The sequence below is a fragment of the Lolium perenne genome, chromosome 6 (assembly GCF_019359855.2).
Source record: "Lolium perenne isolate Kyuss_39 chromosome 6, Kyuss_2.0, whole genome shotgun sequence".
In the NCBI taxonomy this organism is placed as follows: Eukaryota; Viridiplantae; Streptophyta; class Magnoliopsida; order Poales; family Poaceae; genus Lolium; species Lolium perenne.
In genome coordinates this window covers 27,324,266-27,341,233 of record NC_067249.2, presented here as the reverse complement: position 1 = coordinate 27,341,233, position 16,968 = coordinate 27,324,266, and the positions used below count along the sequence as shown (strand labels likewise).

Sequence of the window (16,968 nt, the reverse complement as noted above, 5' to 3'; positions counted from 1 at the left end):
GCATCAATTGTTTCACCTCCAAGCAAACAACTGCCACGTCCATGGCCCCCTATTGTCTAGAAAGGACCCAGAAGGGCCCGAATTGGTCGCATACCACCTTATTCTTCCATGTTGGCACCTCTAGGATGGCATCCGTGAGACCTCCAGTGAGGTGACCTCTGGCCCACGCACTCTGGGTGCTCCTACCGCTCCTGGCCAAGCTATGCAGTGTTGTCATCACCCGCGCATCGAGGGAGGCGCCACCGCACCATGGCATCACGTCATTGGAGTTCCTTGGTAGGCTCCGCCATGCGTCCATCTCGTACCGCCCAAGTGAAGCCCCCCACCCTCGCGCGCGAAGAGGGTCTATCAGGGCGCGGTGGTCTCGCCCACCATCAGCATCGGCAGGACTGGCGACTAGAAGACATCAGAAGCGATGGTCTGCAGCGGCTAGAGTTGGACACTCCGGAGCCACCGGTGTGAGCGGCTTGAAATGGGAGAGAAAACAGTTTACAAAATTGGTACTACTAAAACTCACATTCGTGTAATTAATTTGAAGTTGGGCCCACTTTACGATTGAGTCATTTTTTTAATTTTAAGATTTCTATTTATCTTTAGTTTGTAATAATTATAACTGAAATTTGTTGTGCAACTGTAGGGTTCATAAGTTGTTGAAACTTTTACGAATTTAGTTTTGCAGGGATTTTTTTAAAAAAACTAGTGTATAAAAATACTTGTTTTCTAGAGTATGCAAAGGCGTACCTTAGTGTATAATTATTTTTTACAAACCATGGCGGCTAAAGCTAATAATTATTAGAATAAGTGTATAAATTACTTATTGGAACACAAGAATTTTGGCTGAATTGTGTGGCGGCTAAAGCTATAGATAGTAGAATCACTTTACACACAGCACGCGGTGGTACACAGATGCTCCAATCCAAGTATCCCAACTCTTTCACAACTTTACCCAGCACCACCACCAAGCAAAGCGCTCGACAGAGAAACCCCCACTCCCCTCCCAGCCCAACCGATCCTCCCCAAATTGATGGCCGAGGTACAGCCGTCGCCGCCGCCGCGCGCAGCCGGCGGCGATCCCGAGAATCCACCCGTGGCGCCGGCGCCGCCTCCGGCGCAGCAGCAGCAGCAGCAGCGCGCGGGCGGCAGCGACTGGTCAGAGGAGGAGGACCCCGACTCCCCGCCGCTTCCGCCTTCCACCACCACCGTCGCCATCTCCAACGCCGCCCAGTACATCCCGCCGCGGGCCGCGGAGCGCACCTCCGAGGTCGCGGGAGACGGCCGGTCGTGGTACTCCTGGAACGGCACCCGCACCAAGGACCGCCGCCGCCCTCCTCCGCCTAGGCAGCAGCAGCCGCAGCCGCCACCGCTGTATCCGCAGACGCGGCCGCAGCCGCAGCAGTGGGTCCCGCCGGAGCCGAAGCTGCGGCCGCAGCTGCCGCACGTGCAGGCCTCGCCGCCACCGCGGGGCGGGCCGCCGCCGGTGCCGACGTCGGCGACGGCTAGGTCCGCCGAACGGGACCGCAGGGTTGTGCCCGACGTCATGTACAGGCAACGCCGCACGGCGGCGCTGCAGCGGACGGCTATGGTGGCGCGGGTCGCGGCCGCGGGGCTCTGCCTGGCGGCGCTCGCGGTGCTCGCCGCCGACACCCGCAAGGGCTGGGCCCTCGACTCCTACAGCAACTACACCCAGCTGCGGTAAGCAAAATAAGAAAAATCGCCCTTCCAAAATTCAAGTCACCAAATCCCCTGGTGTTGGGTTAGGGTTCCTGGATTGTTAAGTCCCTTTGCGCGACTTGTGTTATGCTGCTGATTAGGTACTCGGAGGCGGTGAACGTGATCGGATTCTTGTACTCGGTGTTCCAGTTCTTCGCGATCGCCGCACACTTGACGAGGAAGAAGCATTTGATTCCCCGGCCCAAGGGCGATTATTTCGACTTCGCCATGGATCAGGTTTGCCTCTCAGAGCCTCTTGCTCCTTTTCGTAGGTATCTTTAGCATTGTGCAACCTGCAAGCCAGGTGGTGTTACAATGGAATAACGGTAATAAGGTACCAAGTCATCACCGTGAAGCAAAGTCTAAGCTCCTGAAGATCTCTTTCTTGTGATTATTGATTTACTCCTTTGTGCTTCTTTTTGTTCTGCAATCTTGGTCAGCATGTTTATACTCTCATCGCCTTGATATGCTCCAAATGCGCACATTCTGAGTGTCCTAACTCGCACCAAATATTGAGAAATCTGAATGAAGCCATATTATTATTACTAGCTGTTTATGGTACAGTAGTTGGATACAAGTCTAGTTCAACTTTTACGGGCGACACTAGTAGTATTTGTTTTGGTTCTACTTGAGTAATACTTCGATGTACCATGGCTGCTTATTGTAAACTGGCTGATTAGGTGTTGCATGCATTTTACCTTGTGGCCTAGAGTGCTCTTCATACTTCATATACGATGGACAACAAGTGCTTTGGTTAGGTCTTCATATGTTTGTTTCATTCGAAAAGGGGGAACTTTTAATAATTGAGAATTGGAGAGTTATTGATGTCTTCCAAAGAAAAAGGGACAAGTTTTCATTTTCTGTCACAAACGACTGTGTTCTGAAATCCAAACAGTCAAACACTGCAGTTAGTCATTGATTGTGAAGCTTTAGTACCGGGAGAAATGGTTTTCATGAGGATACTGTTAATTGGGTGCTTCCTGCTAGAACTTTCATTGTGACGATACTGGATTAGCCCTTAGGTGTATCCTTGTATATATTATTTCAGTTTAAGTCAGAGATACTTCTCTCATGTGTGGATATATGGATCTGGTTATGAGCACTACCACATCATGTCCTGTATATCTGTCAGTGATCAGGCAAATGGTTTAGATGGGTACTTGTACGAATAAACTAAGAAAAGGACAAAAAGTACGAGGAATATGCCATTTAAACTATGCATTGGTTACATGTTATTCTTTTTTTTTCTGCTTGCTGCCAGCTAAATCTTGAGATACATAGATCCCTAAAACATAATTCACTCTGTCACAGTTAAACCAAATCCTCTGGCTCAGACTTTGTTTAGCATTCCATCTTGTAGCTTTCCAGAGCTTTCATGTTTGGTTGTTTCTACAGACTACATGCTAACATATTGGTTCTTAGTTTTCTACTCCCTTTTGCTTGAGATAAACATGTCCTGCACAACACTGTTATGAGTAGTAATTTCTTGAATCGCTGCATGGAGATACCAATATTGATTTATTCCTTTTTTTTATCTGTATTGCAGGTGTTGGCATACCTCTTGATATCCTCCTCATCGTCAGCAACTGCTCGGGTAAGCGATTGGGTTGACAACTGGGGGAACGATCCTTTCCCGAAAATGGCGAACAGCTCCATCGTCATATCTTTCCTGGCATTCATGGTTTTTGCCATCAACTCCCTCATCTCTGCGTACAATTTGTTCCGCCGAGATCTTTAGCTGCTTGTAATAATAATAACCTGTTGCTAATTTTCATTTGTGGACAAAAATTTCAGTGCAGACTTTGTTATGTTGTAAATGGATCGAATGAAAGCAAGTGCTCAATTCTATACTTCCGGTAATGATATATCTGTGTCCATTGCTGTTGGTGTAAGTTTCTGTGATTGTTTTTCAAAATTATAATACCGAAGTACCAGTATTTTTCAAGAATATACGTTGTTTTGGTCAAGACATGATCTAGAGCTGTTGTTATTTCTACATTTAGAAAATCTAGATCTAATTGCTTCAAAGAACCAATATGTATCGTGGATGAACTAAATGTAATGTACAGAGAACAAATACCAAACCAATTGTTTCCCTACTAAAGATTGGCTAGATAAAATTTTGGTTGAGATTTTGATTGGCAATAGAAAAAATGAACATGACGTGATAAAATAGCATTGAAATGCAAAGATTGGCTAGTCCAAACAAAGACCAATTTTTGGTCGTAACAAAAAATATTCATAAGTACATTTTGGTCACAATGAAGACACATCCTTACTAAGGTATCCATGGGCCAATGTCGGCAACTATGAGGACCTGTCAGGGACGGAGCCAGGGGGGTGCCAGCCAGGGCCATGGCCCCCCCTAACAATGGAAATTTTGTTAAAACGCCCCTATAAATTATGTAAAAAATGTAGAATATTCTCCAAATTACCCATATGGCCCCCTCTATGTAAAAGAAATGCTCAGTTGGCCCCCCTTGTAGATAATTCCTGGCTCCGTCCTTGCCTGTCCCTCGGAGCAAGGCCAGCGGTCGTGTTTTTTTTTCTTTCCTTTTACCAAGGACGAGGGCACCCTAGTTCCTAGAGATGCACGTGGATCCAGCCAAAATTCCATTTGTAGTTTATTTGTGATTTCTAATTTTAAATTTGGCTTCATAGAATCTACATTTGGTCAAATCAGCCTCCTTGCATAATAAAAAGCAAGAGAAAGGCAGCCTAGAAAATAGAAATACCCTTTTCCAGACCACACAATTTGTGAGAGCTTTCAGCACTGGGTACGCCTTCGTAGAACCTAGATTTGTAACTAATAATAATAAATAAATAAAGCTTCTTGTTTGCTCGTCTTTTGTTGCCCTTAATTTTTGGCCAAAATTATGACACCGAATATAGTTCATTTGGCACAACTCCCCTCTCATTTCTGTACTAGTTCGGCCAGTTTCAGATACACTCGCTCTCGTCTCGCGAGAAACAACCGCTTGCTCGAGGCGGTTCATGTTCCTCTCGCCGTCTGCGTTTGTTGCCCCCCTTCCCTCTGATCGTCATCCTGGCATCGCGAGGGGAAGGGGAGGTCAAGTTCTTATCTGTGTGTGTTTTAGTCCTAGGTTTTCTAGGTTTTTGAGGTTCCTCTATCGGTGCCATGGTGAGGCATATGCTGACGGTACTTCTATAAATAATGGTTTACCGGTCCATGACCCTGGTCATCGGAGGAGTTGCTGATGCCGGCGAGAGGCTTGTGAAGTCCAAGTTGTAGTTTTATCTTCAATACATGAGATCATTACCCTTCTATTGTTATAAAATAAACTTTATTTTGGAAACAATCTGCGTGGACGCATGTTTTGTAATTTCGGAATTCATGATTAATTAATATTTTTATATTTCTTATTTATGTTTTGATGCCAATATATTTATAGGTACACGAGAACATTTTCTTTGAAGTTTGTGAACCCTTAATGTAATATGCATACATTTTTATTGTTATTTCATATATTTTATATTTAATAATTGTATGGAGTACACATACACTTTATTTGAAAGTAGTGAGTATTGTATGGTAAATAGATGAATAAATGAATTTAAGTATGTGAAAACATTTCTTTCGAAATTCAGGAACATTCTTACGAAATACTTAAATATTTTTTCTTTGACCATAATTATCCCAAATTAAAATATACGGACATTTTCTCAGAGTCGTGAACATTTGCTTTTGGAATAGAAGAGCATCTTTTCAGAGTCGCCACACAAACAGAAAGTTTTCGTAACCATACAAACGGTGACAGAAATACTTATACATATACATGTAAGTATAAAAGTATTTTCACTGTATAAATGCTAGAACGGTTGACATTACCAATCAGGATGAGTGGAATATTATCTATCCGGTTGGTTTTTTATTAATCCAATGCTTTATATATCTATCCGGTTGTTTTTTCTTTACTGTAGATTATATTCAACTGTCGCCTCGTTGTAGGAGAATAACCCTTCCCACAGTCTCATGATGCACACGCAAACCTCCATTCCGATGCAAAATTTCCCCACTCAAACCCCAGCCCCGTCCGCCTTCCTCACACCAGGGTGTGCGCCGGTGGTTCGTCGTTGCCGGCGCGCTCCAGCATTCACGGCCGCTGCAGGAAGGACGGAGAGCTCTGCGGAGTCTTCCGTCGTCGTCCTCCACCAGGGCGAGGGCTGGCGGTTGGTCGTTGCCGTCCGCATTCACCGCCGCTAGAGGAGGGAGCGCGACCTCCTATCCTAGGCGGCGGCGGCGGCGGCAATGCCACGCTTCCGACCCCGCTCCCCTTCTTTCCACGACCACGGCCCCTCACCCGGCTATCAGCTGCTGAACGAATTCAAGGATCGTCTGGGCTCGGAGACGCTCAGTCCGGAGCTTGCGCACCAACTGTTCGGCAAATTGCTTCGTCAACCCGTCAAGGTACCAGAACGCGCGCTCAACGGCTTTTTCTCCGCCCTCGCGCGTGCCCCGCCCTCCATCGCCTGCCCCGATGGCCCTGCCCTCGCCATCGCCCTCTTCAAACAAATGGCTGAAGCAGGCCAACGTCCGGTGACGGCACCCACCATTTACACATACAGCATACTGATTGATTGCTGCCACCGTGCACGCCGCCCGGACCTAGGGCCTGCCTTCTTCGGGCACCTCCTCAAGACAGGCATCACCGCGGACGTTGTCACCTTCAGCGGCTTATTCAAGTGCCTCGGTGACATGAAGAGGACGGAAGAGGCTCTGGACGTGCTGCTGCACAGGATGCCTAACGATCTGCCTGATGTCAAATCCTACTCAATAATTCTCAAGAGCTTCTGTGATGATGGGAAGAGCCAGCGTGCGCTTGACCTGCTCCGGATGATGAGAAAAAAAGGATCTGACCACTCTCCCAACGTGGTTTCATACAGCACGGTAATTGATGGCTTCTTGAAGGAGGGTGAAATAAGCAAAGCTTTGGATCTATTCCATGAAATGAAACAGCAGGGGGTTGTGCCTGATGTGGTGACATATAGTTCCATTATTGATGGGCAGTGCAAAGCAACAGCAATGGACAAGGCAGAGGTGGTCCTTCGGCAAATGGTCGATAATGGTATTCGGCCGGATACCGTGACATATAACTCCATTATTGATGGGCTGTGCAAAGCAAGAGCAATGGACAAGGCAGAGGGGGTCCTTCGGCAAATGGTCGATAATGGTGTTCGGCCGAATACCGTGACATATAATAGCCTGATCCATGGATATTCAACTTTGGGCCAGTTGGAAGAAGTCGCTAGGTTGTTGGAAGAAATGAAAACTCAAGGTATCATGTGGGATGTTTTTACTTGCAACTCATTCATGGACTATCTTTGCAAGACCGGAAGAATCAAAGAAGCTGCAGAATTATTTTATTCCATGGCTGAGAAGGGCCATAAACCCGATGTTGTCTCATACAACACGCTTATTGATGGCTTCTTGAAAGTGGGTGAAATAAGCAAAGCATGTGATCTATTCCGTGAAATGATACAGCAGAGGATTAAGCCTGATGTGGTGACATATAATTCCATTATTGATGGGCTGTGCAAAGCAAGCGAAATTGACAAGGCAAAGGTGGTCCTTCGGCAAATGGTCGATAATGGTGTTCAGCCGGATATCGTGACATATAACTCCATTATTGATGGGCTGTGCAAAGCAAGAGCAATGGACAAGGCAGAGGGTGTCCTTCGGCAAATGGTCGATAATGGTGTTTGGCCTGATACGGTGACATATAATAGCCTGATCCATGGATATTCCACTTCAGGCCAGTCGGAAGAAGTCGCTAGGTTGTTGGAAGAAATGAAAACTCAAGGTATCATGTGGGACGTTTTTACTTGCAACTCATTCATGGACTATCTTTGGAAGACCAGAAGAATCAAAGAAGCTGAAGAATTATTTTATTCCATGGTTGAGAAGGGCCACAAACCCGATGTTGTCTCATATGCGATTATGCTTCATGGTTATGCTACAGAAGGATCCCTTGTTGATATGAATGATTTCCGCGAGCAGATGGTACGAGATGGAGTTGTACCCAGTCAAAGTGTTTACACCATACTGATTGGTGCATATGCTAAGTGCGGAAAGATGGACGCAGCAATGCTTGTCTTCGAAGATATGTTGAAGCATGGTGTGAACCCTAATGAGGTCACATATTTAATTGTGATAGCTGCATTTTGCAGAATGGGCAGGATGGATGATGCCATGGACAAATTCAGTGAGATGATTGATATGGGAGTACCACATGACACTTGTGTTTATGAGTGCATGATCAAGGGTTACTTTAGACAAGGTGATTTGGTGAAAGCCAACGAATTGTTTTCCGAAATGAAGAACAAGGATATTCGTCGTAGGCCACAGAAGGGTAGTGGAGGAACATATTATGTTTGACTTTATTATCCGTGCTGGTTAGAGGCCTGATCCTGTTATATTTACTTCAATGATCGATGTGCTTAGTCGCAAAGATGGAGAAAGCATTCAAAGTAGTTGATACTATGGTATCAGTTGGCATGAGCACTAATGTTATTCCTCATGACTTGTTCCTTAGCATGGTTATGCTCTCGTTGTCTTGATGTTCTCCAAATGCTTTGTTATTATGATTGGTCTAATGAATCAAGCAAAGCTCCTCTTTTCGTCTGTAGGTTATGTGTCACCTACACATTGATGTGATTTTGTTTTGTGTATTACCAAATATAGATTGCTATAAATTTCAGAGTGCTTTGCTTCTGTAATTATTCAGAGTGCACTGCTCTGAATTGTTGGCATGGTACTAATTTTTTTCCTTTCTTGGCATGAAACAAAAGAGGAAGGATCGAACCTGGTCACAGTAGCAAGGTTTTTCCTTTCTACCTGCATATATGTTGCGTGTGAGAATTAGAGTTATCTGCTCTTGGATATTATTTGAATAAAATAGATATTTGTAATTTTCCATCTTATTTGCAGAATGGCTTACTAGGCATAATTTTTTGTTGTTAGCTAATGGTTTTTTAGGAAATATTAGCTACTGCTGTTAGAAGAGTCTAAGTATATTCTTAATCAAGTGCCAGTATTTGCTCAGTTCCCTTTTTAAGTTCTAACCTTGAGCACTACAGAGTGGTTATTCGCAGTTACATACCTCTGTTTTCAGTTACATCTGAACAATAGTTGGGTATGACTATAACAGTATAAAGAACATTTAGTTGCTACATATTTACAGCTTTATAAATCCCAGTAGGTGGTTTGATGGCCCCAACCAATTGATCGACATGGTGATGCTATGTAGTAAATTGGTAAATTGGTGCATGATACGGAGGCTTGATTCTCCTCGCCAAGGTCAGCAGACCAGTGTTATGATGTGTGGTGAATCGACTTTTAATTTGGATGCAGATGAAGTCGTACAGCTTGGTGAACAAAGACCTGTCATAGTTTTATTTGTCAGCTCAAAGGTGATGACATATGATGGTTAGTATGTTTATATGATCGACTTGTGGATGGAACATTTACGTTTCTCAATATATGTTTTGTCACGTCCATGGGATATGCCTCTCTATTCTACAGGGCTGGGTATCAATTGCAGTGTTGCATGCCATTAGTAAATCAACAAGGGCCTATCAGATACCGATAACTTCTGTAACAGGTGTGCTCATTTGCTTGCATTGTTTCTCCATCCATGGTGCTATTTTGTATGTCATGAACAGATGTTTTGATATTACCTCATGTCTTTTACTTGCAGAATGCATGGAAAGTTCTCTCATGTTGAGTGTATTAATCTCGCTGGTCAGAAAATGCAATATATGCTTTTTGTGGTTCCGTTGGATTGCTCTCTCAGCTTTTATATGACTACGTATAGATAGTTGAGCTGCGGGTACTTATCTGGTTTGGTTAATTCGTGTAGAGTTGGATGTTATGTATTATATATTTCTATGTCCCTGACTATTTATTTGATGTCCCATGCATTTCCATACTTTGTATATATGACTTATCTACCGTCCAACTGGCCAAAACTATTTGTCCTACGAAATCTATGCAAGTGCTGCATTTTCTAAGTTGATCTTTAACGTTATCACAGGCTAATCCCATAACTGCTTGCAGGTGATTCATAGCTTACATAGATGATGTTGTATTTGATCATCACCGCTGGCTTGTACCGAGGAAGCTCTCGATCCACCCATGGATTTTCTGGGATTTTAAATAAGTCACAGTCAAGTATAAGTTCCATCAGTTTCTCCACCATCTTCTGGAATTTTACCAGACCAGCTTACTGAATATGAAAATAGTCTAGACAATTCTTCCTTGGACAAAGCCAACCTTTTATCAGATGCAGCATTAAAAGAGCCTAAAGTATGTTTCTCTTCCTTTGCCTTTGATGCATGCGATTTACTCACGATGGCCTAGATAGATTATTAGTCATATTTTTAATATATTGGTATGACCATTGGTTCTCACTTTTTGTTCCATTTCCAGAATTGCATTTCTAGCTTGGCTGGTGAGGTGAGGTGTTGCATTGACTCAGGTTCTTAGTATGGATTTTCACTGCCTAATTTATTAGCTTATATGCCTCTATATTTATCCTCTTTTAGTTGGTCTTTTTAAAGTTCTTTAGAAAGTACAAACCATTGGTTGAAGCTGTTTTTATCGCTTGTGGCGATCTTTGTATATCCCTTTTGTGAAGTTCTCCCTATCATTTCCGACCCCTGTGTGTTGGTCATACTATGGTTTTCTCAAATTAGCTTCTCGCTTCCTGTGTAATCAAGTTAGTTAGTTAGTTATATTCGCTCCCGTTGCCATGCCGTGTAGCTTAAAACAAGCCCAGCTTTTAGACTGCAGCACATGTGCGGACGTGCTCTACAGAAATCCGCGCAACCCATCCAACGTCCAGAGACAGTATGAACATATCTTGTTTCAGTGGTTCATTACAGATTGTATGAGTTACTTATTGTGAATTATGTATTGTTACATCTGCCATATTAGCTTGTTGTTTTAGTGTCCTTTACTTATTGGTGTCTGCATTACGCCAAAATATAGGATTACAAACTTAAAAATGTGATACCAAATGGAATAAAGACGCAGAATGATATAAATACATGAGACATATCCAGGGTTTAAATGGTCGTAATATGGATCTGTTCCTGCCCCATCCCAGTGTGTTGCCAATATGGACAATTATTGTTTGATCGGAGAAAAATAGTTCTCTCATAGTGTCCATTTTTCTTTTTCTTCTCAGCATGACTTATGTATAATTGTTGTCAAAGTGGATGTAGATCTCATAAAAAGCTCAATACGTATTCTACTTATAATGATATGTAGTAAATCAGGTTAACTTTGATTTTTTGTCCTAGCTGATGGAACCAGCCGCACCATTTTGTTTGTAGGCCTAATGAAACAAATATGATTTATATTTGAGCCCCCACTGCTGTGATTTACTCAATGCTACACGGCCAAGTAAATAGAAACTGTTGTCTCTATGCATCATTCTTCTGCTTACATATTACTGTGCTCTTAAGTTCTTTCATCGTCACATTTAGCACGTCTTTTTTTTATAGGTGCTACCAAACCAGACCCGTTAGTCCCATTATATGAATCTGCTGATACTGTGGTACTCCAGTATACTGTCAGAAAGGTTAGTTAAACTTCAGACCTACTGATGCTATTAGTTACTCTATCTTGCTGTCCGTGTTGGTGTTTCATACCCTTTGTAGGATATTATGATTCATGAAAGTTAGGTAGGAAAACACTAAGTTGGCATGTTGCTTACAGAAAACAAGCTTCCCAACAAACTAAGTTTGATCTATGTGATTTTTGCAAAGTCACTAACGGACAATCCCTTTATTTCTATTAACAGCAACAATATGGTATGCCACCGACCGAGAGCTCCAATGAGGACCACCCGCCAGTTCCACATGTGAAGATCCCTTGCAAGTTGGCCATTATCAAATCCGATGTCAGAGGGTGATCCACCAGTTTGGGAACTTACATGCCGCAAATTTTCATTGGCTAAATACCGCCAACATTGCCCTCCTCCCTAAGAAGGACGGGGCGGACGACATTTCGGACTTTAGGCCTATTAGCCTCATCCATGGGATCGCCAAGATTATTGCGAAAGTGCTTGCCCTTCGATTGGGATCTCTCATGGATGACCTCGTCTCCAATGCCCAAAGTGCCTTCATCAAAAAGCGAAGCATACATAACAATTTCCTCTATGTCAAAAATCTCGCCAAACGACTACACAATTCCAAGACGCCCGCACTCCTATTCAAGCTTGACATTAGGAAAGCCTTCGACTCCATCCGTTGGGAGTACATTGTGGACCTCCTCCAACGGCGCGGGTTCCCAAGCCATTTCCGCAATTGGATCACCGCTCTATTAACCACCGCCTCCTCTAGGGTGCTTCTCAATGGCATTGCGGGCTCTCCCATCATGCATGGCCGGGGTCTTAGGCAGGGGGATCCCCTCTCACCCCTCCTTTTTGTGCTCGCCATCGACCCTCTTGCCCAAATCCTCGATCCCGCCACGACCCATGGGCTCCTTCACAAAATTAGGGGGCGCGGAAGCATTCTCTGCACCTTGCTTTACGCGGACGATGCGGCTGTCTTTGTTGCCCCCGTCAAGGAAGACATTCAAAATTTGGCATCCATCGTCCATAGCTTTGGTGAAGTCACCGACCTTTGCACAAACTTCCTCAAGAGTTACGTGGTTCCCATTCGTTGCGGGGACATTAACCTTGATGACATCCTTGAGGGCATTCCGGCGGCCCGAACCACCTTCCCCATGAGATACCTTGGTCTACCTCTTTCGGTTTGGCAACTCAAGCGTAATCCCCACTTGGAGCGGAAAATTCATCACCACGGCCGGGCGTACGGCTCTTGTCAAGTCGGTCATCACCTCACAAGCAACCTACTATCTCACTCCCTTGCCATCCCCCCGGCACAATCAAGTTCATCAACAAGCTACAAAGAGCCTTCCTATGATCGGCTAAGGAAACAACCACCGGCGTAAAATGCAAAGTTAATTGGAAAACAATTTGTCGACCCACTAAACTTGGTGGTCTTGGGGTCAAAGATTTGGACAGTTCGCCACGACTCTCCGTCTAAAGACCTTGACATGAGTGGAAGGACCCCTCAAAGATTTTGGTGGGGTATGGCAACCCATGCACCGACTATGACATGGACATTTTTTATGCCTCGACTACCATCACCGTTGGTAATGGGAAGAAGACCCCTTTTTGGGACGCCCCTTGGTTAGGGGGTAGAAAGCCCAAGAACATCGCACCGCTCATCTTAGCTACCTCCAAGCGCAAAAAGTGGAATGTCAACCAAGCCTTAAATGCAAATGCTCGGGTTAGCATTATCAACTTGGGCGACGATTTCTCCATGGATCACTTCGCACAATTCATCGATCTTTGGGTCCTTTGCCAAGATGTGCACCTTGATGCGGCGGTGGATGATGACATTACTTGGAACCTCACGGCAAGCGGCACTTACTCCGCCAAGTCGTCCTATGAGGTGCAATTTTTGGGGTCCGTCACCTCCTTCCTCCACAAGTCGGTTTGGAAGGCTTGCCCCCCCCCCCCCCCCCCAAGCTAAATTCTTCGCTTGGGCCCTCACCCAAAATCGTATTTGGACCGCCGACCGTCTACAAAAACGTGGGTGGCCAAATTGCGGCCTATGCCCCCTTTGCAAACAAACCATGGATACAGCCAACCACCTCTTCATCCATTGTAGATTCTCCACCCGGCTTTGGGAAAAGGTGGCCGAATGGTTCCATAACTCCGTCATTCAACCGGGGGATTGGGTGGGTCTCTCCATTGAGCTTTGGTGGCGCAACATGCCGAACTCTCAAATGCCCAACCGCAAAGCCATCTCCTCGCTTGCTCTCCTTGTCACTTGGGAGCTATGGAATGAGCGCAACGTAAGGGTCTTCAACAACAAGCATGCCACCGTCGCCGTTATCTTAGAAAAAATTAAGAATGAAGCCCGCTTGTGGGTTATCGTGGGTGCTAAGCATTCCATGTTTTTGTTGTACTTGTTCGGACTATCTTGTCAAAACTCTTCTTCTTAATTAATCGATTGGGGCAAAGCTTTTGCCCAGTTTCTAAAAAAAATATTTGGTATTATGTTACATGACCTGGGTCTTCCCAATGCAAGATACACCTCCCATACACATGAAGATGGCGAAGTGTCAGCCATCGTCACCTATTACGGTCCTTCGGAGATACCAGGGAAATTGTTTCAGCAGTTCAAAATTGGAGGAGCTCCAGCTACTGATTTTGAGACGGCAGAAGATTCTGCTGCTAGGGAAAGTATCAGACACATCGAAACAACCGAAGACGTGGAGGTAGAAGATCTTCGTTATGGTGAGTTAAAAGGTGTGATGAAGAGCTACAAAGCCCTTCTTCTGAGATCGATAAAGGAAAAAAGAGCAATCCAAACTCATTCAGTATCTCGCTACCCACCGAAGTAATAGCCTGTACAGCAGCTTCAGCTTTTGAAATGTAAAGCTCTACTTCTGATCTTCTATTATAGTTCATACCTACCAAACAGATCCCCATTTTGTTTTCCATAAGCAAGATGGTTGCCCTACAGGCGCTCTCCAAAGCATCAGTTTGAGAACATGATTCTGGCCCAACAATATTGACATTGGCGGTCAGGTTGTCACCATAGTTCTGCCTTCGAATAAGAGTTGTCTCACAGACATATAGTTTGGTCCCTACAGAAGTAACACTAAATATAGGTTCAGGCCATCCAAGAGAATTCATCATCCAAGAGAATTCATCATCTCGCACAGGATGGTCTTCATGGAGAGATCTATCTCGTGTGCAATAACTCCTTTATAGTAAACAGCCTACAAACAGAAGGACTTCATGTGTGCAGGCGGTTTCGAACCCAAAAGGGCAAATATTTCCTGGCGATGGCAGTCTCCGATTCTTCGTACCTGAAAGTTTTCTTATCTCTTTTTTTCCATCCTTTCAAGGTTCTTATGTACAATTACACCGATAACCATGGATGCAAGCTGGGTCTTCGATGTGTACACGTTTGTATCTTTGTTTGTGCATCCTTCTATTTTAATGTGTTGGCTACAAAATAGAATAATAAACATGGTGCACTTTTTGTTTTTTACATCTTTACTATTAAAGTGAAACATGCGATGTCACACTCTCCGCGATGTCACACTTCCATCTATTTACCTAAGAAATGCCACCGCAATCAAATTATTTAACTGTGAACCACGAGTTGTTATCGGAAACAAACATCTAACAAACCCTTCCGCAGCGTAAATTCTCCCCTAAATATCTCCCTTGTGCGAAGTGTCCCCTAACAAACTTATCGCGTAAATAACTTGGAAAAAACAATTGAGGGGGCGGATAATTGCATGACCTACTCACGCATGACTCGCTCTACTCCCCCGTTTTCTTAATGACGGAGATGGGGTAGGTGAGCGTGCGCACAGTCGGGGACGAGGCCGTGCCTTGGGCGGGGATGAGCTCGACGATCTCCAGGGTGGAGGAGCACTTGATCTCCTGCGGGTCATGGGAGCAGCCGGAGAGGCGGAAGGTGGCGAGGTCGTCACGCGTGCGAGTGGTGGGGTAGAGCTTCTCGATCCAGCAACTAGCTCCGAGGATGTGTTCCGTTGTGGAGAGGTGCCATGCTTGCGGTGGGATGCCGTCAATCTCTAGGTCGACGTGGTACTCGAAGTGGCCGGAGCCGGCGTGAGCCAGTTTGCACCAGGGGCGGACCGAGAGGCAGAACCCGGGCCCGTTGATGAAGTGGTCGCCAGCCATCCAATCCAGAGCCTCCTTGGAGTGGAAGATGATGAGGAAATCTTCCGGGTGATGCAGGTGCATTGTGAACTCGCCGTCGCGCAGTTCGAAGGAGTCACATAGGACATTCTCCACCTCCCTCGCCATGACCACCGACCTGGTGCCAGTGATGGAGGCGACCATGGAGCGGCACAGGGCCTCCTCGGCGCGCTCCATCTCCACCGTCCGCGACAGGATGACGCGCGACGCCATGGCGTCCATAGCCGCCGGCGTGGGGGGCGCGCGCGATGGGGCGGCGGTGTCGGCGGGCGAAAGGGCCTGCCTGGGCGCAGCGGCACGCAAAGGAGGATCACGCGCAGGGCGCGGAGCCGTCCTTGGCACGGATAATCATGGCCTGGATATCGCCCTCGTTGTGTCCCGTCCAATAGGCCTACGAATCACCGGACGTCAGACGAATGACACTGCAGAGCGAGACACTGAGAGAGCAAACGTACCGGGTCTTCCATCGTCGGGGCAGATGGTGTCATTTCCTCAAACATGGTGTAGTCCACCGGCATGCTCTCCTCCGGGACCTGTCGCGTCTTTTGTGTCACGGCTGGGCACGAGTCACCGCTCCTCGGCGTCCGGTTCAGGGCGGGAACCGGAGCCCCATAAAACTGGACCGACGCAGCGCTGGAGGCAAACCGCGACGCCGCGTGGACCTGCGAGGGTGCAGGCGTTCGAGGACGCATGGACCTGCGAGGGTGCAAGCGTTCCAGCCCACGGAGACTTACCGAGCTCACCGACGAGGCCAGTAGAGCGACGCCCACGATCCTCTCTTGCTTGATGAAGAGCATGGCCTCCGCTAGGCTCGGATGGAGGCCTACGTGGACGTCGGCTTTCACCTGCATCTGCCACGCCATTTGGGCAGCGGCCTGCGCCTCCTGGGCGGCCGCCACCGTTGCATTCCTCTCCTTCAGAATTTTGTGCCGGCCACGACGCTTCGCGGCCTTGACGCCTTTCTTCTCCTTCGATAGAAGCTTCTTTGGCGCCTTCGGCTTAGCTTCCCGGCCGCCGGTGGCGGCACGCTTTGAGTCGACTGGCGATGCGGTCTCCATTAGGGCTGTGGTGGTGGCTATGGGGGAGTCCGAGGCAATGGCTGCGAGGGTTTACTGGGAATCCATGGTGGCTGCGGCAACGAGGACGTCCATCACAATGGGCTAGAGTGTTGGCGCCGGTCAACTTTGATATTTTAGGCTGGGAATGGCTACCGGTGGGAATGTTAGTGGCGTCCGAGCCACAGACGCACAGGTCCTACGTGAGATTCGGTGGACATTCGGCGCGACGCGCAACGTCCATTCAACGCATATTTAGGCAGTGTTTGTGTCTCTGCGGACAGCCGACAACCCGATCACTATGCGTTGGGCCTGCTCCCTGACGCATTTTTCGACTGTGCGGACGCAAACAACTACTCAACGGCCATTTGCGTCGCCCCCATTGGAGATTCCTTCCCATATGATTTTTTTCCATAGCCTTG

The 16,968-nt window shown here is 46.3% G+C and overlaps 2 protein-coding genes across 2 annotated transcripts; both read left to right on the top strand.

Annotated features, from left to right (window-relative positions):
- Positions 1-888: 888 nt before the first annotated feature.
- Positions 889-3,575, top strand: LOC127308509 (CASP-like protein 4A2). The gene is made up of 3 exons (XM_051339342.2): positions 889-1,692; positions 1,812-1,947; positions 3,257-3,575. Exons 1-3 carry the CDS (start codon positions 1,025-1,027, stop codon positions 3,446-3,448), a joined length of 996 nt encoding a protein of 331 aa, XP_051195302.1. The 5' UTR covers positions 889-1,024; the 3' UTR covers positions 3,449-3,575.
- A 2,132-nt stretch (positions 3,576-5,707) lies between these two features.
- On the top strand, positions 5,708-8,338 carry LOC127308510 (uncharacterized). The gene has a single exon (XM_071821504.1). The coding sequence runs from the start codon at positions 5,981-5,983 to the stop codon at positions 8,105-8,107; it is 2,127 nt and encodes a 708-aa protein (XP_071677605.1). The 5' UTR covers positions 5,708-5,980; the 3' UTR covers positions 8,108-8,338.
- Positions 8,339-16,968: the final 8,630 nt, after the last annotated feature.

What these genes read in the sequence shown, in the direction of transcription:
- LOC127308509 (XM_051339342.2), top strand. Translation starts at nt 1,025, where the DNA reads ATGGCCGAGGTACAGCCGTCGCCGCCGCCGCGCGCAGCCGGCGGCGAT. An exon ending in AGCAACTACACCCAGCTGCG is followed by an intron (nt 1,693 to 1,811) that starts GTAAGCAAAATA and finishes GCTGCTGATTAG; the next exon opens with GTACTCGGAGGCGGTGAACG. An exon ending in TCGACTTCGCCATGGATCAG is followed by an intron (nt 1,948 to 3,256) that starts GTTTGCCTCTCA and finishes TCTGTATTGCAG; the next exon opens with GTGTTGGCATACCTCTTGAT.
- LOC127308510 (XM_071821504.1), top strand. Translation starts at nt 5,981, where the DNA reads ATGCCACGCTTCCGACCCCGCTCCCCTTCTTTCCACGACCACGGCCCC.